The sequence below is a fragment of the Rhododendron vialii genome, chromosome 12a (assembly GCF_030253575.1).
Source record: "Rhododendron vialii isolate Sample 1 chromosome 12a, ASM3025357v1".
NCBI lineage: Eukaryota > Viridiplantae > Streptophyta > Magnoliopsida > Ericales > Ericaceae > Rhododendron > Rhododendron vialii.
Window position 1 is genome coordinate 17,992,500 of NC_080568.1, and position 22,903 is coordinate 18,015,402.

Here is a 22,903-nt window from a genome sequence, read left to right on the forward strand (position 1 = left end):
AACAAAATAACAAAATGAAGAAAGTGCTCTGGAAATAAAACGCCACACGTTGTAATACACTACACCGTGCGGTGTTTATAAAACACCACACTGTGTAGTGTATCCAGTGCAGTTACTGTTTTATTTTTTTTTAGCTTTAAAGATATTTGTAAGCCAACACTTAGTATGAAGAGACTAAAAGCGACTGCAAAAAGCTCCCCTCAGGGCAAAGACCAAGCTTGGCTCAAGGAACTTAATTTATACCTTTTTAAACCTTGAATGTGGATAAAGGATGGATAAGGGGGATGACTTGAGCTGTAGTAGATCAAAAATTAGTAAGATTACTGAGTTTTGGAAGGGATTTTCAGAGAGCTTTCGAGAGAAGAATGGAGTTTTTTGTGAGAAGAGTGGTATGTGAAAAGATTTTCCAGAGAATTCAAAATTATTTTCTTAGGATTCAAGGGGGTGCCTTTCAACTTTGGTTTTCCTATCAACAATTGGATGGGATTATTATTATTTTTAATTTCTCAAAGTACTTGTTTTCTACGTGCATTAATTTTATAAACACACAAACACTTACACACACACTCACAAAGGGAGTGGGCCCCACACACACTGCACACCTCCAGTGTGTGCGGGGCCCACCTCCTTTGTGAGTATGTGTAAGTGTTTGTGTGTTGTGTGTGGTTGTAGCATTTTCCTTCCTACGTGCTATGATGGGATGTGTTTTCTTTTTAGTTTAGACTAAGGATACATTACAAAACGTTACTTCCTATGCAACGTACATTTCTGGTTATACTAGCATATTTTGGGAATTGGGGACCAAGAACATGAAGTATAGATAATGTATGATGGATTTATGATACTTCTTAAACTTTTGATAAATCTGATGGTACATCTGACACGGTTGTTATTGTTATTCTCTTTGGATTTTAGTTTTTGAGCAGGCATATACGATGGCACAAAATCTGGACCCTAACAGTTATGGTAGAGGTGTTCTTCAATTTAAGACTGGTCTGATGTTTGTGATCAAGGTACTACCATTTGGTTGATGGAGAATGATTCCCCCGTAGAGTTGTTATTTAACTAGACTAACTTAGTCGCCGCATGACTATGTTTGATTTTCGTTAATTGATTTGAGAATCTGATCATATGCGACAGCAAAAACTTGCCAAAAGGGATGGCGCTAAAATAGATTGTAACCGTGATGTGGAACGCTTGTGGGAATTCTATCAACTGTATAAGAGGCAGAGTGGATGATATGCAAAGAGAGGAGCAGAAATTACGGGAATCTGGACCTTCTCGTGCTAATTTGGGAGAGTATGGCCTTCTTATGTGCTTTTTTAGTTTCCTTTTTTCCTAGTATGATTCTTTTACGGGAAAATAATTTCATCCATAACTTGTTTGAAAGTTAGTCCTACACTACTACTTAAATTGTTACATGCTTTACATGTGAATTGCCCCTTACCTTCAATTATCTCGCATAAATCCCTAAATCCATGTGATTGTGGACTTGTGTATGTGCACAACTAAAACTGCTAGCAGAAATCTAAAATTACTGTAATGCTCTCGTTATCTTTTTCTTTTCTTTTCTCTTATCTCTTTTTTGTATAGTACTATATGTAGCAAGATATGCACTTATATGATTTGATGCCTAGTTACGCCAAAATTTCCGACCAATTCCTGATAAATATGACCATTGAATTGTTTATTGGGTACAACTAAAAGCATTATCCCATCATGAGATGGACTGCTAGGGGTAATTGGCTTTTACCTTATTAAATTGATGGAAAATGGCGGCACCAAAAAAAAAGTTTATGAAAGGCATTGGTTGGATGGTTCTTATGCCGAAGCCTTAACTAGATATTAACTAGATATTGGCTGGAACATTAAAGGCTGTGACTAGATATTGGTTGGAATATATGCTGGATGATGTAGGGCTAAGTAGATATTGGTTGGAACATTAAAGGCTGTGACTTTTCATGAGCCTTGTGACTTTTCATTTAGGAATTTTGACCACATATTCAATGTATGAAACCATTAGAGAACACGTTCATCCTACCCAACCATCTAGGGAATAGTAAATAGTCTTTGGTATTAAACACATTAGGAACCTATAAATTGATGTACGTCAAGAGTATGAAGGTATGAATGAATATGTACAATATCCTACAGCTTTAAGCTTTTAAGGTTGTGTGATGCAATCCTTTTTCTTTGGTGTGATACTAAAGAGGCCCTAGGTGTGATGCTTAAGGTGGTTTAGGTGTGACTGAGGCCAAGAATTCTATTATCTATCTACTGTTCACAGCCCCAAAACAACCCATTTTCTTTGTGCCTTGATCATCTTAATCCTCTTCAATTCTGTCCTACATCAGTTTTGGTATCGGAGTGAGTAGCATCATGTCTACACAATCTGGCAGGCTGTTTAGAGTAAGATTAAGCGATTTCCAGCGTGACGAGATTCTGTTAAAAATTGTGGCGCAGTTGGAAAGTTGTAATCTGTGCATTAGTATTCTGGGAGGCCAAACAACTCAACCTAATTATAATTTTAAGTCTCAAAAGAAGAAAAAAATGAACTTAATGATGGTGAAAGAGTTGGTGAACATGGCGAGAACTCCGCAAATAACAGTCCTGATTAAAAGGGTGAGAATCAAGCGACCAAGCAGAAGACCAACGCTCAAATCCCTCTCAAAGGCAGCAATTTATGCAATTAATGTATTTAGTAACAGTGGCTGGAATTGGTTGGGTTTCTATGACTAGCGACTTTGCATGGTTTTGATGAAAGTTTGATTTGTTCCATTTCACCTTTGTTACCCAAACGGCAACCCAAGAGGGGGGGTGGGGGCGAATTGGATTACTATATAAAAAAAATACCAAAATGATGAATCAGCCAAATAAATAACTATGTAACAATAAACAGGAAATAGAAGAGTTACGAAAGAGAGATAGCACAGAGTTATAGTGGTTCGGTCCGAACTTGTCCACTGCTCAGCCTAGTCTACTAGCCTAAGTAGTCACTGTTTCACTAATCAACCAACCAGCTTCGTGTGCCGATTAAGCTTTGCAGCCAATATGCTATATTTCCCGAGGAGTTGGCCCAACCGCCAGAGTTACTCTCCCAAACTCTAAAACCAAGTTTCGAGTACTCTGACCAGCTCTGAAGGAAAACCCCCTGAATACAGAGGATATGAAACCCTCTTTGCAACTGATTAAATTATAAGGTAAAATGGTTCTCTCTCTGAAAGAGTGAATAATAAATTTGATGGCTCACAAAGATGTCTTAAGAAATAATACAATGAAAGAATTTGCTTGAAGAAGATGAGTATTGCTCTCTATATTGATCTTATAACTTGGCGAGTTCTTCATCTGCAGAAGCTCTTTTATAGCCACTAATATGAATGTGTGAGATCTATCCATTAAGTCATAAATCTTCTAGAGCAGCTAATATAATCTTGCCATGGAGCCCTATCACTGTAAAAACTAGTTTGCCATGTTCCTATGCCTTAGCTGCGAAGCTTCAGAAGTCAAAAATGGCGGAAAGAGCTTTAGAATACACAAATGGTTGGACAATCGGTCGACTCCTTTGGAAGCCGGTCAACTGCCCATGGTAAATGGAGGTCTGCTGTAGTGAAACTCAGAATCGGGCCTATTTGGCTCTAAAGAAATTTGGGCCAAAGGCTAATGTTTAAAATGTCTTAAGAGGGCCAACTTGAAAATATATTTTTAAGAAATAAATTTTTGTCATGAAATATAATCAAATTCAATTAGTTCTAACATCCTTTTTGTTCTTGGTTTGTATTGTGGGTAGTTCTGATGGGTATTGTAAATTGGCACAGCAGCGGAGATGGCCTGCGTTGTATCCTCGTGGTGGAAGTGGTGGAAATGGTCACTAGTGTTAAGTTAGGGTTCAAGCTTAGGGTAGTTGAGGAAGAGGAAGAGATGGGTAGAAATGTAACGAGTGGATCTTTCCCAGTCTCAAAATTGGTTGGTGCAGTTAACATTGTGTTAAATGGGATAAACATTGTGATTGTGCTTACAAGTCCTCAAACGACCGGGATTTCCGTGCTGATAATGGAGGGCAGGTGGGCAATATGCACATTGACTGCACCACAGTCGTCAAAGGGAAGTTTGCCTTAAATTATTTGTCTTAGTTTTGAAATTTCAATTTGTTTTCCACTCAGAGGCGTGTGTATTTACTCTGTCAAGTTTGTGCTGTTTGCTATGATGCTTGTTGTGTCAGTTGAAGGGATAGAAATTAAGAAAAAACTTTTCCATGCTTCAAAGAGCCTGGCGATGTGGTTTTCCATTTTCTATTCCTTTTCGAGCTTCTTATATATGGAAGCCTTATGGATTTCTTTAACCTACATAGGGTTCTGGCAGAAAGAAACATGGCCTGAATGCTCCTGTATCAATAAATAAATTAGAAAGAGAGGAGTGGTATCTTACTATTTTTATGTACTCCTTATTGGCCTGGGTTAGTGCTTATTATAGAAGCAACATTCTACTATGAAGGAAAAAAGATTCATGTAGCTTATCCGAATTGATTGGGGCATTATGGCTTAGTTTGGTTTGGTTTAGCAGCAGCATTCTGCTCCCTGTATAGGTCGTCCATATTTCAGTCACCTTCAGGTGGCTTGTACACCTAACACCGGAAGTCCTGGTTGGAAAACGCTGTATGGAATTTTGGTTAGTTATGATCCTGAACTTGCAATTGCAGAAATGACAAATTCGATCACAGCTTGTTAGCTTGAAATTTCTTAAAGAAGTTGTCCTTCATATTTCCGCTTGTTCTTAGGGAACCTAAAACTTGAATTTGGCCGTTGCTTATTGTTTCAGGTTGGAACTCGGATCTTCAGAAATGAAAAAGGTTTTTTCTACATGGAGGGCCTTGGTTGAGGTGATGGAAGCACTGAGCAAAGATGCAGCTCCTGATGGTGTAGGAAGACTTATTGTGGAGGAGGTAAGTCTTTGCTTCTGGTGTTGAGTTTCATTACTCTGGCTTTAAGTTTTTGACCATTCTTTGATCTAAGTCTTCCATGCAGAGACTGTTGGTATTTGTAATATATATGTCATCATGGAAACTTGATAGACTGAATGTTTTAGTTCTAATTGTATGATTCAGATCAGAAAGATAAAAAAATCAGATGCCCCATTAGCAGGGGAGCTCACACCCTACAACATCGTCCCTCTGGAAGCACCATCATTAACAAATGCTATTGGATTTTTTCCAGAACATTGTCAAACCCGGATTTATTTACAGTGCATTTATTCATTGCTTCTGCTCTTGTATACGTGATTCACATGTTCTGTACTAATTTTAGCCTCTATCTAGTTTTTTGTTCAGTCTTTGGTTGTTTCATCGGAGAGTTGTGGACAAAAACATATCATATTATTTGTAGATTTCTTGTACCTGATAAACATTGGATTGTCTGTTGCTATATTACAGACCTCTACTTGTCAGCTCTGCTATTTAAACATATGCTTTCGTAATTAATGAATTCATGTCTCAGTAAACTTCTTTTTCTGTGATCTGTCCAGGTTAGAGGTGCAATATCTGCTCTTAGATACTCTGAAAACTTCAGGTTTTCAGCTGGTTTTGAACTTCCTGCACTGCGGGATGTGGACATGTTTGATCTTCTGGAATACGTGTTTGGCTTTTAGGTTGCATGTTCTTATAGCCCTGTTTTCGACACTTTATTTGGATGATTACTTTGTCCACTGTGTTTTAATCTTCATGTCTATTGTATGAGAATTGATGGGATTGTTGAATCGACTGGTATCAATAGCAATGCTAGTACAAAATGGAGAACAGACTCTTGGTGTGCCAAGCATATAAGATCCCCGTCGACTTCCCTCTTGCATGTTGCATTTTCTTGTTTTATTTTACCTGTTGGCAATATTGTGATTCTCTAAAGAGGACAACACTTTGATTCCCGTAAATCATCTTAGTTCCTAACCAACACATTGTAGTTGGACAAGCCAATTAGGTCCAACTGGAAGATAAAGTGCATATGATGCCTATGGAATAGACTTCTAGAAGAGAAGTGCCTATGTGTGGCACTATTGATACTTGCATTTTTTACTTATAATGGGAACTCGATAAAAAAAAAAAGGAGTTGTGGGAAGATAATAAAATCAAGTTGGGTAAACCATAATTTGTTGGCACTAGGTGATATAAAGGGATACAATGGAGGATACGATAGCTATTAGCTTGAGAATTTAAAAGACTAATTGGGTAGACATGTGAGTTTCTTTGTTGTTGTGGTCCGGTATTATTCGACGTATCATTGCCTGCTTTAAATTCCTTCTCTATATGCCTAGTCTGTATATTTTGATGAGAGGTTGGCAAGTGGAACAAGAAAAGAAAGAGAAAATAGTTTGTTAAGGAATTCGGATGATTTTAGAGTCACTGAAATGCAAAGGTGTATATATATATATATATATATATATATATATATATATATATATATATATATATATATATATATATATATATATATATATATATATATATATATATATATATATATATATATATATAAGCTGAGTTTTCTTTTAGGGTAAAAGGATTTGCGTGTTAGAATAAATGTTGATGTGTGTATATTTTCCCAAAGTAAAGAAAGTGTTGGATGTAAAACTTTTTTGTCAAACGTCTTTGCTTTTATCAAAATATTTTCTTGGCAACTATCATCTCATTTTCATATTGTTGGTGGAGATTTTCCTACTAGGCTAGTGTAGCTCAACCCTTCATTTTTCAGTACTACTCAAGATCTTTAGCATGGGGTTCTTGGCATGCATTTGTGGACAAATTTTTGGAAAGCTTACTTTGGGGAGATTACTTTGTTAATCAGGATTTGAGATAATTTGTATTAAACTTCTATTTCCTATTGACTTGGATGAATGTAAAACTTAAACCAATTTGATTTTCTATGTATGTATAAGACACTGGGTTGTGGTTCCTTTTGGATGTAAACTTGAAATGTTGGCAGTTCCGTTATTGGCCTTGGCATGTAATTATGGAGTATTTATGGGCGAGAGAATGGTATTTTTATTAAGTAAAATGATTATTGTTTATGTTTAAAATCGGGAGTGTGACAAGGAAGGTTTTGGGAGAAAGGAGGAATCAAGCTTTTTCTCAATCAACTTATTTTCGGATATATATTCTCGTATTGGGTGCTTATGCCGGTTTGTGCATTGTTTTTGCTACATACTTTAATTTCCAGCTTGTCATCGATTCTTGAAAATCTCCGATCGATCATTCTTTCAATTGGATTTATCAGGTGATTACTGTTGAATGTAGCTTTGAATCTTTCCAAGAATGGCTTGTAGTATCATGTAATGTGTTTTACAAAATTGTTTTGTTTGTTCCAGGGACGATACTTTGTGGAGCCTTTATGAAAGGACCACTGATTATTTAAGGTTAGTCATTTTGCACTTGGTAATAGGGCTTTCATTTTTGTTGTTTGCCACTAGCTGCACAGCCTACTTCTTATTGCTTATGCGGATACCACTTACGATTCATCATGTCCATCATATTTGTCTCACACACTATTGTTGTATCATATTTTTTTTTTAAAACCGTGTCCTCTATAATTAACATCTGCAATGTTTGAACATTGATTGTTTGATGTGGGTGGCTTAACTATTGCCCTCATTTTGTGAATAATAACTATTTGCTACTTAATTGTCATGACCTGTTGCTTGAGTTCAGACCAAACCTGTGGGAGATGCTTTAAAATTTGTATGGTTGACTATATGGTGGTTGTGTATATTTAAAGACTCGTTGTACAAAAGCTTCATTTAGTTATAAATTGTAAAATTGAAGAATTGAAGGCTTTGGCTTTTGCCCGATCTTCTCCATGAGAGGGTTGTAGTTAAGTTCAGCAGATTACCGATTACCCATGCTCTTAATGCATAGCTAAATCCATGGAGCATGAGTAAAGAACAAGATTTCCCATGCATAGGAGGGATAACCTAAACTTACTACGAAGTAACAAGTTAATATCCATATCATGAGAAATTGCTTTGGAGTGAACATTTAATCTCATATGGAATCCATATATAACTGGCGAATGAATAAGTTCAATTGGCACTGCTAGAGCTTGTCCCATCATGATTTACTATACCTCCAAAACCTGTATATGAGTCTCGGCAGCCTCACAATAGTTTCCAATTGGTTTTGAATTGGATGCTTTAACATGAATAATTTTTACCTTCTTTTGGTAATGGTCAAGTGTGGCTTTCTGGTAGCAAGGGAGTTTGAACAATAATAAATATGGAAACATGGTAGAGGAGCGGCAGGAGGCATGTCGATGCTTGAGAGGGCCTCATTGTTAGAGTCTGGTAGAGGAATAATGCTTGAAGATTGAATGGCGGTAGTAAGTTGAAGGGGGTGGAAAATGAACAGAGGGGAATTTTCTATCTCTTCTTGGTAGCGAAGGAACTAATGAGTGATTTAAAAAGCGTGCTTAAATCGCTAAGCGGAGTGAGTCACGGGTATGGGGCTTCAATGTGTAGAAGCGAGGCACAAAAAGCGCGAGCTTTGGGACTAAGCTCAACGCGCATGAAGCGCACGCTTAACCATTAACTCTTAAGAAATTTGTGTATTTAATCAGAGTTGTCCATTTTTTAAAGTCTATCTACCTCATCCAACGCACTAGATCAAAGCTTTTAATGAGACCAGATAACAACTTTTTAAAAAAAAAGCCGTAATCGTCTAATATGATCTTCCACTGACGCTTCTTCTCCTCTTCGACTGCATTGGCCTTTCCTTCGAATTGACTCCTTTGCGACGCTTCCTTCAATTAGACCATAACTAGCCTACTATTACTTCATCACGTTTCTAATTACTAAAGCTAAATATTCAAACTTCAAAGATTAGTTTTGATGGAAGGGTAGTATGCTCTTTTTTTCATATATGGTCATTTGAACGCCATGTATGATTATTGACGTTCTACCTTTTTGGACTTCAAAGTATGGTACTTGGCTTATTACATATGTTGTTTTCAATAGTAGATTTCCCATTTTATGATATTGGGTCATTTGGTCACTTGGTAAGGTACATCTACTCTCTTTTTTCAATGCCGCTTCACTTCACTGAGGGTTGCACTTTGTCGCTTTGGCTTCAGGGGCCCTTGGCGCTTCGATGCATCTTGGGCCTTTAAAAACACTGGAACTAATTGTTTACATTGCACTTTCCCGGAGAGGCTATATTCCGGGTACTTTGCTGCCTTCATTTCTTGGTGTTTTAACCTTCTACTTTCTTTTCTTTTTTTTCCTTAAAAGGAACCTGTTTGCTTTTGGTGTAGCTTTCTCTGTATATGTTTGCCTTCTGAAGCAGATGGGAGTGAGTTGGATATTTCATGCTGTCGGTGAAATTTCAAACATCTTTTATGATAAAGTGAAAAATGACATTCCAAGCTTACATTAGGGATGACCAAATAAGAAGCCGAATGACGGAGGGCATCTTTCATGAATTTGGCCTAAGGCTGAGTACGGTTGGATTTGTGGGGGGTTTGAGTGGTGGGAACTAGGAAGTTTATAGTTCAGGGTTCTATGAGGAAGAAGAAAGATTCAAGGTTTGCTGTTGAACAACTGTGAGATTTGCTTGACGATCAAAGTAGCAGTTCACTAAATTGTTACTGTAGAGCATAAAAGGGTCCAAATGAGTGAGTAATTTGGGATTTTAGTGGTTAAAAGAAAGGCCAATTGTTAGAAGAAAGGGTTACGGTTTGGGTTTTAGGGCTGAAAAGGTACATTTTGAGGGCATCAATCAGTAAACCCATGAATTTTTCTGGGTTTATTGAGGTACCTTTACGTAAAGGGTTAGGCAAACACACAACACTGTCATTCCTTCATAGGAACAATTCTAGTGAATCAATGGGCCTAAACATTTATGTGTTTAACTCGTATTCTACTTGTACGAGAAGTGACACTCCAAATTAGATGCCAATAACATAGGCCACTAGGGATTCAAAGAAAATTCACTTGGGCCACTTTATGACCAAATGGACTGAAGACTTAACTCATGGTAAATTACTAAATTGTGAAATTACCTTTGCGTCCTTGTATACTAACACCAAATATAACGCCATAAAACCTCCTAGAGGCATACTAAATACACATGCAATTTAGGACCTAAATCCAATCTCATAATATGCTTCATGATGCCCTGATGTGGTCCAGAGTTCTGGCAGTTAAGTTAGCTGGCTCAGGGCAGTTGTTCTGGCTTGCTGCTGTCTTGTTGCTTCGCTAGCCATTTGGCTCACTTCAGCATTCGTGCTTTTCGGTGGGTCTGCTACCTCTTGTTAGGGGAAGCTCAGCGGTTATAGGTTCTTCTGCTTCTTATCCTGTTGGAAAGGTGCTGGTATAAAACCTCACGAGCCTAGGGTCTGTCTTAAAATTTATCATTTCCAAGGTTCTGAATTTGCCCCATCTCTTGTGGGCATGGTCAGTATCACTAGGTATTTAGGTGGATCATATGACATCTGTCCACCATAGAAACTTGCCGATTGTTGAAAGCTTCTTGTAGCTGAGTGAGCGAGATGTAAATGTTGTAAATTTAAATAAAGGGAAAATATCAACTGTTCTTTGAGATTTTCAAATAATATTGAGAGTGAAAAGGCCATAACTTTGGGGCCACTTGGGTATTGGTCCCATGACGCCGGGGGGGGGGGGGGGGGGGGGGGGGAAAGGAAGGTTTCAGAGCCATAATGCGTACACAAGTAAGTATTCATTAGTAGGAGGTCTACTATTCACCTAATGAACCTGATTCAATTGACAGGTGAACATGAGTAACTTATTCTGTCTGATTTAACTCTGCTTTCAAGCTTTGAGTAGCCTTAGCAGAAACTACGGCCTCATTGTTTATGTGGGAGAGTGGAAATCCTGAACTTTGTTTTGACTACTGCAGGCATGTGCTCTACTGGTTGGTGATCTTTGCATGCAAATTCACGTTTGCTTATTTCCTCCAGGCAAGCAGCAATCCCTTAATCTGGTCTTGGTTGTTTTCTTATTTAGGGCAAACTATTTTTGTAAAGTTCATGAAAGCATATGATCTGGTCCATGCGGCACATTCAATATTGATAACCTACAATGTCTGTCATTTTTACAGATTAAGCCTTGGGTTGATCCCACTCGAATTATAGTGCACCTTCCATCACTTACATATACTCCTTTGGCATGATTTGATTTCAAAAAGTAAGCTTTGTTATATTTGTTTTACGTTTGCCATTTTGTTACTTCTCATCTTCTTTCTTCTGTTATTTTTTATTCGAAAAGTGTCTCTCGTACCTACAACTGAAACTTTGCATGGAGCCACACCCTCTATACTATAGGAGCTGTACTCGAGCTCTCATCTGAGTTACTCCCTAATTTCACGTTGGAAGGATGCCTAAGAATTAGTAGTAGATAATCAGATTCGGGATGCAGATGAGCTATCAAGTCGTGTATTTCTCGGGAAAGTTTTTTTTTGGTGTTAGGGAGTTAGTTACAAGTGATTTTATGAATAATTGGTAGTTAGCCTTTGCTGCCTGGTTCACATCTCTGTGACTAGTAAAAAGGATTTTCGTGTTAACAGTCTTACCGTTTATGTATTTGCTGGTCAGAAATCGAAACAAATTGAGGCCATAACCTTACCATGCTTTCCCCACATATATTATACTTATGGAACTGAAACTAGGACTTCCAACTTTGGCGAGAGATCGGAATTACCATTCTTTCCCCACATATATTATACTTGTGGAACTGAAACCAGGACTTCCAACTTTGGCGAGAGATCAGAATTCTGCAAATCGAACTCCTTTAAATATGCCTTTTTGCAAACACATAAAAGATGTGTAGTCATGTGATTCACCATTTCCACCTCTGCCGTATATCCTTGGAAATCGTTTTATTCATCATATGCAAAAGCTATTGCACGGAGAAGGTTTATTCACACAATGGCGCATCCAGAACCTTGTGCCTTGCGGATCCATTATTGCACAAGGGATTGAGAAAAGCCTAGTATGTCTTGACACACTTGAGTTGCCAAGACATGAACCCCATTCATTCAAAGTGAATGCTCTCTGTTTGATATTAAGATAAGTGGCCATAAGTTAAAAATCTTTATGCAGAGGCATAGCTAACATTTTTGATTGCACCCACAAAAGTAGGCGTTGATGATTTTATAACTCAGAATGAATCCTGTATGTGGACAAACATGAACCCATGACCTACTTAAACCAGTCTTGATACCACGTTAGAGAATCAATTTTCGCAAGCTTAAGCTGTGAGGTGGTGAAATAGTAACACATTGCTCTTATAGTTGGCCTTTCAAAATATCCTACATAGTCCCTCACTCCCCATATGAATGAAAAGTTGAAGTTCGTAGCATTTCGAATTTTTTAGGTAATCTTCTTAGTCAGTGGTTATGATGCCCGTTTCTTTGTTCATGAGAGGTTGCTCTCTCTCTCTCTCTACTCAACCCAGTTCCACACCACCACCAACACAGAAGACGCCCCGCCAATGAAGCCACTCCCTTCCTTTCTTCACAACTCTCTCTAACTTCCAGCGATGCTTTGGAAGCAACTTCCAACGATGCTTGAAGAAACTCAACGCAAAAATCTCGAAGCTGAAGCTTTGATCGAAATCAGTTAATCACCTGATTTGCCCTAATTTCTTCCCTAACTTTCTGTTACATTTCCTAGATTCTTTCAATTTTGGTTAAAATCAATTTGCCAAACATTTATGGAAAAACCCCCAAATCTCAGAGTATTTTCTTTTGAATCGGGGGCTTTCTAAAATTAATGCTTTTGTTCGATTTAATTCTTGAGTGAGATGCCAATTGTTAGTGTTTCTCCTTGTCGTCCAAAGTTTTCTACCATCACCATCCAATTTCCCTTTCATGTTGGTAGTCCATGGCCTGTAACGCTCCGTTTGTTTTCGATGTAAAATGTTTTCCTCAAAAATATTTTCCTCATTTTCCGGTGTTTGGTTGGATATTCATCAAGCAAAACAATTTTAAGTCTGCAATGTTGTACCCCATCGGCTGTAAAATATTTTACTCCCACGAACCCTGTAAGTCCTTTTTTTCCTAGATGTCCCCGATGCGTAATGAAGTGCAGAAGGCAGTCTTTAGAGCTTATTATCTAAACAAGAACTCTCTCACTTTCTCTCTCCAACCCTCTTTTTGTTTCTCTCTACATTGTACAATGGGACCTGGGAACAATATTCTTTAATCTCTATGTATGCTTCTCTTTCTACAATTGAGAGTATAGAATACATGTTTCTCTTCTCTCTACAACTGAGAATCAACCAAATTGCTTCAAACACCACGAGAAAGTTACGGATTGAGCATAACAGTACGTACAAATATATCTGTGTGTGCGTGTGTATACATATACATATTCAATGTAAACAAAGAGGCAGAGAATGCCTTTTCTTATACTTAAAATTGATTCAAACTTTTTTCATCAAAAATATTTTCAAGTGTCAACCAAACACCAAAAAACAAAAGCAACAAAAACATTTTACGCCAAAACAAACGGAGCCTAAGTATCCCTTTCTTCGTGGGATAAAATATTTCCTTGTATGTAGGAAGGTGATGATGGGTGGAAGTTAGTCTTAAGGACACATTCATGCTTTGTCATTATTTCTGATTGTGCAACCTCTTTTTTATGTTGATGATATTGTGCAGTTTAGCTTTGATATTGGGCAACTCATTCATATTATGTTGCGATTTCTGTGCTTAAAAGTTTATTCATTGAACTAATAACTATATCGTGCAATTTATGACAACAGAAAGTACTGAGTGAAGCAGGATATGTGCCTTCAAAAACTGAGAAGTATCCTCTTGGAGCTGTTATTTCTGCTATTCAAAATGCCTTCCATTCCATGCTACACCTTTGCTGTCTTTCTCTAATGGTGCAGTGGAGGAACTCTAGATATGCTTCTATAAGGATTTTAAGGTAAGATTTCTTTGCTGCTTTAGTCTGTTAGTCTTGTATTGGAAACTAAACCAGCAAAAGATGTTCGTATGTGTGCTTGTAGTGAGCCTTTTTTGTGGGATAAATCCTTGAATACTCTCTCCATTTCTTCCTTCCACTAGGTTCCCTGGCAGGGCAATCTATTTTGGCACAATTAATTAACTCTAGAGAAGAAAGAAAAAAGTGATGACACCGCATGTGATCATTTTGAGTGACCAATCCAAGTGAAAATCCTTGAATCTAGAATGGTTTTCTGGTTAAAGTCTTTTTGATTAAAATCCATTTCTTTTTCTCTATGGCATCTTAAAGAACAACAGAAACGTTGGACTTGTCGTAGCGAGGCTGATTGTGAAGTCTAGGGCAGACAATTAACTTGCATTTTGTGAGCCGCCTCTTAGAAATTTGTTGCCGTTTTGCATCCCATGGAAGCGGGGATAAGTTCTATCTTATTCTGGTAAGGAAAGCTGACCCATGAATTGTAGTTCTGTATATCATTGGCTAACATTCCATTTGAGTGAAATTCGGAAAAGAACTCCTATATGTCAGCATTCATGAACTTCCAAGCCTTTTTGACAAATGAGAAATTAAAACTATCAGGTCCTGGTGCTTTGAAGTTGCTGCACTCCTTGATTGATTGCATCAGTTATTTCTGCTTCCTCAAAAGTTCTTTCAATGTCCACAGCCATGTCAACAGGTATCAGTCTTGGGAACACATCACCCAGTGTTGATCTTGATCTTCTTTCTTCTCTGAAAATGTTTGAAAAATAGTTTACTGCTGCTTCTTTGATCTGGTTTGGTTCTTCTCATAATCTGCCATCAGCCTTTATAGCCCCAATGAACTTCCTATGGAATCTGTTGTTTGCCAGAACTTGAAAAAATTGTGTTTCTGTCTCCCAGTTTCATCCATCTCGTTCTTGACTTTGTCTCTGTATGCTTTCTACCAGCTTTGTAAGTTTTCAAAATTATGAGTTCAGCTTGTTCTTTTCCTTCATTTCATCGTTGGTAAGCTGTCTTTGTTCCCCAGCAGTATCCAATGAGTGAAGTCGGTTCTCTATGCTTTGGATTTTGGTAACTGTCTTTGTTCCCCAGCAGTATCCAATGAGCGAAGTCAGTTCTCTATGCTTTGGATTTTGGTGTTAACATCTCCAAATTCTGACTTGTTCCATTCCTGTAGGCACAACTTTACTGCTTGAAGTTTCCTCATAATTCTGAATCCAGCCCATCCTTGAACATGACAGTCTTTCCTAGCTTTCTTGGCTAGAATCATACATTTTGGGTTGGACACCCAAGCATCCATAAACCTAAAAGGTTTAGGGCCCAAGTCTCTTTGGTCTCGAGCAATCATAATAGGGGAATGGTCTGAAATAGGCCTTGGCAAGCCCAAAGAGTTTGTTTAAACTTTTGGATCCAATCAGCAGACAAAAGGAATCTATCAATTCTGCTATGAATAGCAGCATCTTGGAAGTTTGTCCATAGTTATCTTCTCCTCATCATTGGTAGGTTTTGCGGCTCCATTTTGTTAATGAAATCTGTTAAACCTCTCATACCTCTGTGTACTCTGTTGCATCCGGTTCTTTCATTGATTGCGATTATCTCATTGAGATCACCACCCACACACCACGGAAACTGCATAGATGGTTTGATTGAAATCAGGTCCTCCCATATTGTTCTACGGTCTTGAGCTGAATTTGGAGGCTCAAAATCAAAAGGAAGTCTGCCTTTGATAATGATGTAATGTTTGTGCATGATTGAAGTTTCCAAATTGAAGCCTCTTTGTTCCAGACGATAAGAAGACCTATCTCCATTATCTTCGAATCTTAGAGGATTGGGAAGTCATCCGAAAGAAAAGATTCATTGCTACACTCATCAGGAAAAGAAACCAGATCACCACACTAAGACAAGAGACAGAAAGACTCAAGAGTCAGTCTCCCTCTCCCTTGCTTTATTAGCCAATTGGCCTTTGTTTGTATACATGATGTATTATACAATCCCAGAAGTCTGCCCAAAAAAAACAAACTATTCCACTATTATAATCTAATTTAAGGTAGGGTCAAGAAAAAGATAGAAGGGTCCTACGAGCTCAGTCACTGGCTTGTAAGGAAAGCCATGTATTTGGGTTCTTCAAGGATGGGACCAAGTCATACAGGTTAGTTGCAGCCACAAGAATTAGGAAGAGAGGCAATTCAGCACTCCGTACGATACCTGAATTACATTCAAAACACACATCCATATATATGCTTTTTGTTTCAAACGTATATGGGTATGGAACTGATAGTGTACAGTAACACAGAATACAAATTTGTTCTGCCAGAAAATTGAAAAGATCATATGAGCCTACTTATTCTCATTTTCTGTAGATCACTAATATTTCGAATTGTACTTCATGGTCGGGGGGCTAGTCCAGGTCTCATGGATGTTGCTGCTAAAGGTGCTTTGCAAGCAGAAAAGCCAGCTAGCAGATTTAAGATAGGTAAAGAAGCTGACAAATGGACAGCTACGAATTTTCATCCATACCTACCTTAGGACACTTAGCTTACCTGCAGGTGAGATAGACTCTTTCTTGTAAACTCATCACTGCTCCTTTTTATTGTGTTTGGATCATTAACTTGTGGATGGAATCATGGAAGTGATATAAAAAGGATAGGGAGTCATTAACTTGAGAAAAATGTGAAAAAGGTTACCCACTGTGATGCCAAGTACTGCTCTTGGCCTTTCGAGGTGAGTGTCTGCAATACATCAACATAAAACTTGTTTGAAAGATTACAGCTTCACTGCTGCGTTCAGGATGCTATTGATAGATAAATCTTATATTCATCCAATTCTTGTCAGCATTTTGTGTCACCGTTTGCTTGGTTACTCAGTTTTGGTTCTCTATATAGATAATCAGCAAGAGAATACTGAAAACACAATATCTCACCACGTACGAACATGCAAAGTTACCTTTATGTACTCAATAATTAAGGGTTTTTGATCCCGTGATTCCAGAATTAGGTACCTGTTTTGCTTTTAACAGGCCATTAGGGCTTCTTGTTAAATATGATGGAGCGATTTGGAAACGCAGATGAGTGAATATCACCCTCGAGCTTTTTGTAACAGTCGAAACTTCTCCGCTTCGTTGTAACAGTCAAAAACTTTTTCAAGGTCACACAAACCATGCTAAACCCGACTGATATCTCATTAAGGGATCAAACAACTAAATAAGTAACCCCATTCATGGGGGAATTTGTGTAATATGGGCATCAAGGGAAGAAAATAAATCAGAAATCGTAGTAGGAGTAGAAGTTGTAGTAGGGGTATGAGTAGGAGAGATACTTTGTGTAATATGGGGTATTAGTAGGCACTATATCCACGCTAATACTGTAGGCACTATATCCACGGTACAAGATGTATTGGCTTACCTATACATCTTTCGAGTTTCTTCTCCCCTGAAATGTCTTGAGAAAGTAAACGCGGTGATATCCGGACTTTAAACCCTTTAATAGAAGATGCTCTAGCCAGTTACGACAACCCTGTTCATCAATAGCAGTTGTCTACTTTTTAATTTACTCCATGTGAAAGTTTCTCTTTGATAGTGGAAGAGGGAAGAAATGATCTTATATCCGCTGAGAGAATTTCCTGATCTATATCATTATGAGATAATAATTCGAGAATATCCAAAAATAGAGGAGGTTATTGGTCGATTTAACTTCAAGGCTAAATTGGTGATAATGGGTATGAGATAATGTCCAGGCATACTCTCAGCAACTTCCAAGCCCAAGTATCCTGTATGCTGCCGCCTAAATGCAGGAAACCTGCCTAATGGTAATCTCTTCTCAACTTAGCTTTTAGGATAATGAACTTTGATTATAGCGTTTTCTTTTACTCCTACTTTTGGCTAAGAACAGGTTTTAAAGCTTGCTTAAAAGCTCACGGTGAGAAACATCAATGTTGATGCTTTTGAAATCTGATGATTTCTAGATTCAGCTTGTGCCTTGTATATAATTAAACACTTCGACAAGCGCCTATCTATCGTCCTTAAGTAAACTCTGAACTTTTGAGTCAAAAGTTTTACTTTCTTTACTGGTCGAGATTGTTCAGGAAAGTCAAATATTTTGAATCAAATAAGAGATTGCAAAAAAACTTAAGAGATTCTATTGGGTATCACAAGACCTAGCATGGTCCCCATTTTGACCGGCCTACGATGCCAATTCATGAGTGGATGTTTTCTTGTAAAAGAAATAGAAAGCATGTTGGATGAAATGTAATATATATATATAGACACTTTATATCCAATGAGGGATCCCGCACGGGCTTACCGTGCGGGACTCCCCTTTCCCGATCGAATTGCGACGATCCGAGCTGTTCAATGTGTTCAGAACGTGATTTTAAGGGTACCCGCGAGAAATAATCAAAAAAAATGGTCGGGAAGGGCTTGATCCGAGCAGTTTTTTACTGAACCGTTCAATAAAAAACTATTCGGATCAAGCCCTTCCCGATCATATTTTTTGCTGATTTTTCGCGGGTACCCTTAAAATCATGTTCTGATCACTTTGAACGGCTCGGATCGTTGCAATTTGATCGGGAAAGGGGAGTCCTGCACGGTAAGCCCGTGCGGGATCCCTTAGGGGAACCGGACTCTCTCTCTCTCTCTCTCTCTCTCTCTCTATATATATATATATATATATATATTATTTTGAGATCTAAATGGAAGGTAGCTGGCTGCTATGGAGTGTGTGCTATTTTTATTACAATGAAACTTTGAAATGTATCTAATGAAATCTATGCTTGGGAGATACCAATTGAAAACTATAATTTAGGTGTTCACATGATTTTTGTGAGTAAGGATTTGAGCTCAATTTTGGCTATTTTTCCATCAGGATTTTTGAAGAATCAGAATAAACAACCCATCGTGTTTGTGGGTTTGTGGTTTAACAATATGGCTCTAATATATGCTTTTTTGGTGTTAGGGGAAAGGCCACAGGAGTTTTGGATTTCTAGTTGTGGAGTGGGACCGGAGCAAAATAACCGGCAGACATCAACTTTGAGAAAACAACTCCAGTGAGGTAGCCTCGCACTTCCACCACTGGCGATTTCGGAGGATTCAGATCGGGCTTGGTGTTTTGTTGCTCTAGCATGTCTTAACCGAGATTGGGATGAAACCCGACTTAGGATTCATGGTTCTGAAGGTGATGACCAGTTCATTGAATTCCAGTTCACATGCGGTTAAATTTTATTCCTGGCTTAATTATTCTTTAGATTTGAGTTTTTTGAGTTTTAATTACTCATTTAAATATATGAAGTTTGAAGGTTAAGTCATACGCAGAGGGTTACGAAACTGAGATCTCCAAGCTCATCAATAGCAGATTCAGGTTAGTTTTATTTTCAATTCACTTAACAGTAGTTACCACCTCTTTATATATCATCCTCGTAATTAAGTTATTTCCAATTTGACATATCCGAGACACTACTAAATATCGAATGGTTTATCTGCTTAGGCATTAGTTTAGTGACTTTTCATGTTCCCACTATATTTACAGTTTATACGAATCTCCTATTTCGTGCGCCGTTTGTGTTGTGCAGTTTCCGTGTTCAACGCACCTATACAAATGGTTTAATATCTTTTTCCCCCTTTTTTGTACGTCAGTTATTTATCACGCTATTGATTTATCCTTGAGTTAATCTGCACTATAAGTTTCATTCCTTTCTTCGAGTTCGATTTATCACATGCCCTTTTTTCTACAAATTATTTTGCTTATGAAACTACTATTGTTCTTTGCAACTATTACTAATTTATTTTAGAGGTGACAAGGTGTGGTCTTTGTAGACTTCTTTTTATGGGGTAAGTTAAAGAGTTTATAAAACAAACTTGACCATACAAGAGCTAATAGACCACTTGGAAAAAAACAAGAGAAGGAACAAGCAAAACATCCAAAAGGGCATGATTGCAGAACAAGAAACTAAGGCTGCACTCTGTGGGAAAAGACTCCGTCACTAATAGACCACTTGAAACAGATGAGCCTATTAGCAAAAGTCTTCTAGAAGCCCTACATGAGCTAAGCAAGGCTTTGACATCATTCTCAATTCTAGCCACAAGTTGAGTCCCAATGGAGCTAACCCGCTGGAAAATACGAGCATTTCTCTCCCTTCAAATGTGATACATACATGCTGCCAAAGACAATTTATAGACAAAAATTTGCAGGCCATTCCCCCCATTATACCTCACTGCCCATCTCACTTCATCTGAAGTGTACCTTGGTTCTTCCTATGTCATTCTATTGATTGATCGTTAGGTCTTTGTTAGTTTTATTCCTTTTATGAGTCGCCTTGCATAGATGAATAGTTAAAATAAGATGAGCGATTGGCGATTTTGGGCTCATTTTTAGAGTAGAGGAAACTACTTACTAGAATTTAATTTATTTCCGTCTACAATTCTAATGGAATGATCACCGGTTAGTGCAGTACTTGTTTTCTTACAACAGTGTCGTGGATAGGTTGGAGGAAATGAAAAAGTACTTGGAAACTCTGCTGCAAGTGTGGGTCTTGAGCTTCCAGAGGCCTATCTACCTTGATTTTTGCAAGTTCCATGTTCTTTACTTTGTTCTTTTGTTTGAAAATATTTCTTTCCTTTGATTTTTTTTTTTTTTTTTTGATAAGTTTTCTTTCCTTTGATTGTGGCTGTTCAGCTGTCTTATTCTACCATTGTAGGGATGGGGATAGACCAAAATGATGTTCCCTCCCACTAAGTTTCTTGATGTGTTGAAAACTTTGAATTTCTATTGGATTTCGTTTGGAGAGTATATTTGGGCTGTTGGCACCTCCTAATGTTAATTCATTCTTGTATGCGTAACTAAGAATAGTAAGGCTATCAATGTTTCTAATCTGTCAATGGTTTTGAAGTAGCAAGATTGGACAGGAGAGTCAAGTATGCAATTACAAAAGTAGGCTATCAATGTTTTTAATCAATCAATGGTTTTGAAGTAGCAAGATTGGACAGAAAAGTCAACTATGCAATTACAAAAGAATCGCTCATTAGCATATGGCCGTACCCCCTCCATCCTATCATGGAGAGATTGGTCCTATTTACGTGCATGGTACAATCTTGGTCTATTGCAAATTATATTGAGCGATTTCGAGGAAAAGTGGGAGGTTAAGAAGTTGTTTTTTTGTTTGGATTGTGTTTTAGGAGGGGAAGGGATGGGTGTAGAGGGTAATGGAGGGGGGAAGAGTGCAATCACTTTTAGCATATGACTTCACCTCCAGAAGTGGGAGGAAACAGAGGGGAAGCTTGGTGATATTAGTTAGTATTTGTAATACCATTATGCTATTAGAGATAAGGTACATTTACCATGCAGATAAAACAATAGAAGAGTATTACTTCCTGCCACCACCACCATATAAAGATTGCTTTCAGTAAACCTGATTCTATTGTGATTGAGATTTTTGCTGGGAGTAACCAAACAGTTGGAGAAATGGAGTATTTGCACTCTCTGCAGCAGCAACTTGAGAAATTAAAGGTTGAGTTATTTGTCAGCATCTTCCCCTCTTTGAGCGTGCGTGTGTGTGTAATACACGCACACACACTCTTGTAAAGCTTTTAGACTCGGTTTGGTGATGAGAGCGTGCGCGTGTGTGTAATACACACACACACTCTTGTAAAGCTTTTAGACTCGGTTTGGTGATGACACAACATGTCAAAAAGGACACCATGAGCATTCCTAGATAAGATAACGATAGACGGTTAAATTTGGAATTACAAATCGTGGCCTGGGCTTTTTATTTGAAGTGAGCTAAAGATCCTGCTGATGAACCTTGAAACTAATGGAAATGGCATAACATAGCTTAGTTGGATTACTTGGTTCTTGTGAAGCATGGATAGGATAGGATACGATACCAATACTTTGATATGGAAGTACCTTAAAACATATGATATTGATCCTGCTTAGATATGTTTGTCAAAAACATATTTTCGTAACATTTAATTTTTGTATTACTCAACAACACAAGATTGGTGAGAAATCAATGTTATGAACTACTATGAAGGTTAACGGTTTTTAAATTGCCATTTGAAGCATGGATACAAGTACAGTTAAGAAAAGAGAGCATGGATGGGAATATGGAACACATCTTTGACCCAAAAAAGAATGATATGCTAAATCTGTCCAAAGTTAGTGTCTTCTCCAAGGAGTTGGCAAGATGGTGGAAAACTATTGTTGTGTTTATTTCTAATGTTATTATAAGATAATTCCAATTGCATAGCTGTTCTGAGACGTGACCTAGAGTATCCAAAACCTTGGATATCCGTTCTTATGTATTTGTATTTGTCCACTTGGATCAATTTGGGAGAAGCTTGGTAATTGATTTTTTTTTTTTTCCAGCGACTTAATTTTGTATATAAGTTGTCTGATGCGATTTTTCTTATTCATAGTTGACAATTGGGGTCGTGGAGCGGTGGTGGTGGTGGTCAGGGCATGATAGTGGTAGTGATGTGGAGAATAGTAGTGGAAGAGGAAATGGTTGAACCAGTGTTCTAAAACTCGGAAATACTCGGTGAGTACTCGGCGAGTACTTGGTACTCGGTGCCTAGCCGAGTAGAGTTAGGGCTACTCGGTGAGAATTACTCGGCCAGGCGATTACTCGGCATTACTCGGTGAGTACCCGGCGAGTACCGATTACTCGGTAAAACGAGATTACTCGGAAGTGGGGAGAAAATCGAAAAAAAACTGAAAAATGGGGTAAAATGCATAATATGTTAAATTTGAAGGGTCGTTAGTGTAATTTCAGTATAGTTTTATACTTACCCTAATCGTGAACACACTAATCAAGCTACTGCTGCTGTTCGAAGCGGCTACTGCTGTTCCAACGTCGAACTTTGTAATTGACTATTAATTTCGTACTTGGTTTCATTTGGTTTGAACGTTAAACTTTGCAATAGACTAGTAATTTTGTACTTAGTTTCATTTGGTTTGAACTATGAACGTTGA

At 37.9% G+C, this 22,903-nt stretch overlaps 2 protein-coding genes across 6 annotated transcripts in view; both read left to right on the forward strand.

Moving 5' to 3' along the window:
• The window catches only part of LOC131310037 (DNA polymerase zeta catalytic subunit-like), a 46,360-nt gene extending 24,058 nt beyond the window's left edge, over window positions 1–22,302 (forward strand). The window contains exons 1-9 of one of the 4 annotated variants that reach the window (XR_009195092.1): window positions 6,528–7,259; window positions 7,351–7,398; window positions 9,108–9,197; window positions 13,759–13,925; window positions 16,343–16,486; window positions 17,673–17,744; window positions 18,890–19,108; window positions 19,223–19,295; window positions 21,373–22,302. The gene's annotated coding sequence lies outside the window, so the exon portion shown is untranslated. Of the gene's footprint in view, window positions 7,260–7,350; window positions 7,399–9,107; window positions 9,198–13,216; window positions 13,926–16,342; window positions 16,487–17,672; window positions 17,745–18,889; window positions 19,109–19,222; window positions 19,296–21,372 lie in introns of those variants that run through there. The other 3 variants (XR_009195089.1, XR_009195091.1, XR_009195090.1) reach the window with 3 other exon arrangements.
• Window positions 1,020–5,511, forward strand: LOC131310038 (uncharacterized). 2 transcript variants are annotated; one of them, XM_058336828.1, is made up of 4 exons: window positions 1,020–1,299; window positions 3,816–4,061; window positions 4,816–4,939; window positions 5,102–5,511. In XM_058336828.1, the coding sequence occupies exons 1-4, from the start codon at window positions 1,187–1,189 to the stop codon at window positions 5,273–5,275; spliced, it is 657 nt and encodes a 218-aa protein (XP_058192811.1). In that variant the 5' UTR covers window positions 1,020–1,186; the 3' UTR covers window positions 5,276–5,511. The 2 variants fall into 2 exon arrangements, with proteins under 2 accessions (XP_058192811.1, XP_058192813.1); XM_058336830.1 differs by lacking the exon at window positions 1,020–1,299 and adding an exon at window positions 3,421–3,586 and having other exon boundaries at window positions 3,788–4,061.
• Window positions 22,303–22,903: the final 601 nt, after the last annotated feature.

Coding starts and splice junctions, on each gene's coding strand:
- LOC131310038 (XM_058336828.1), top strand. CDS start 1,187: ATGTGGAACGCTTGTGGGAATTCTATCAACTGTATAAGAGGCAGAGTG. Junction 1,300..3,815: donor TCTCGTGCTAATTTGGGAGA/GTATGGCCTTCT, acceptor AAATTGGCACAG/CAGCGGAGATGGCCTGCGTT. Junction 4,062..4,815: donor GTGCTGATAATGGAGGGCAG/GTGGGCAATATG, acceptor TTATTGTTTCAG/GTTGGAACTCGGATCTTCAG.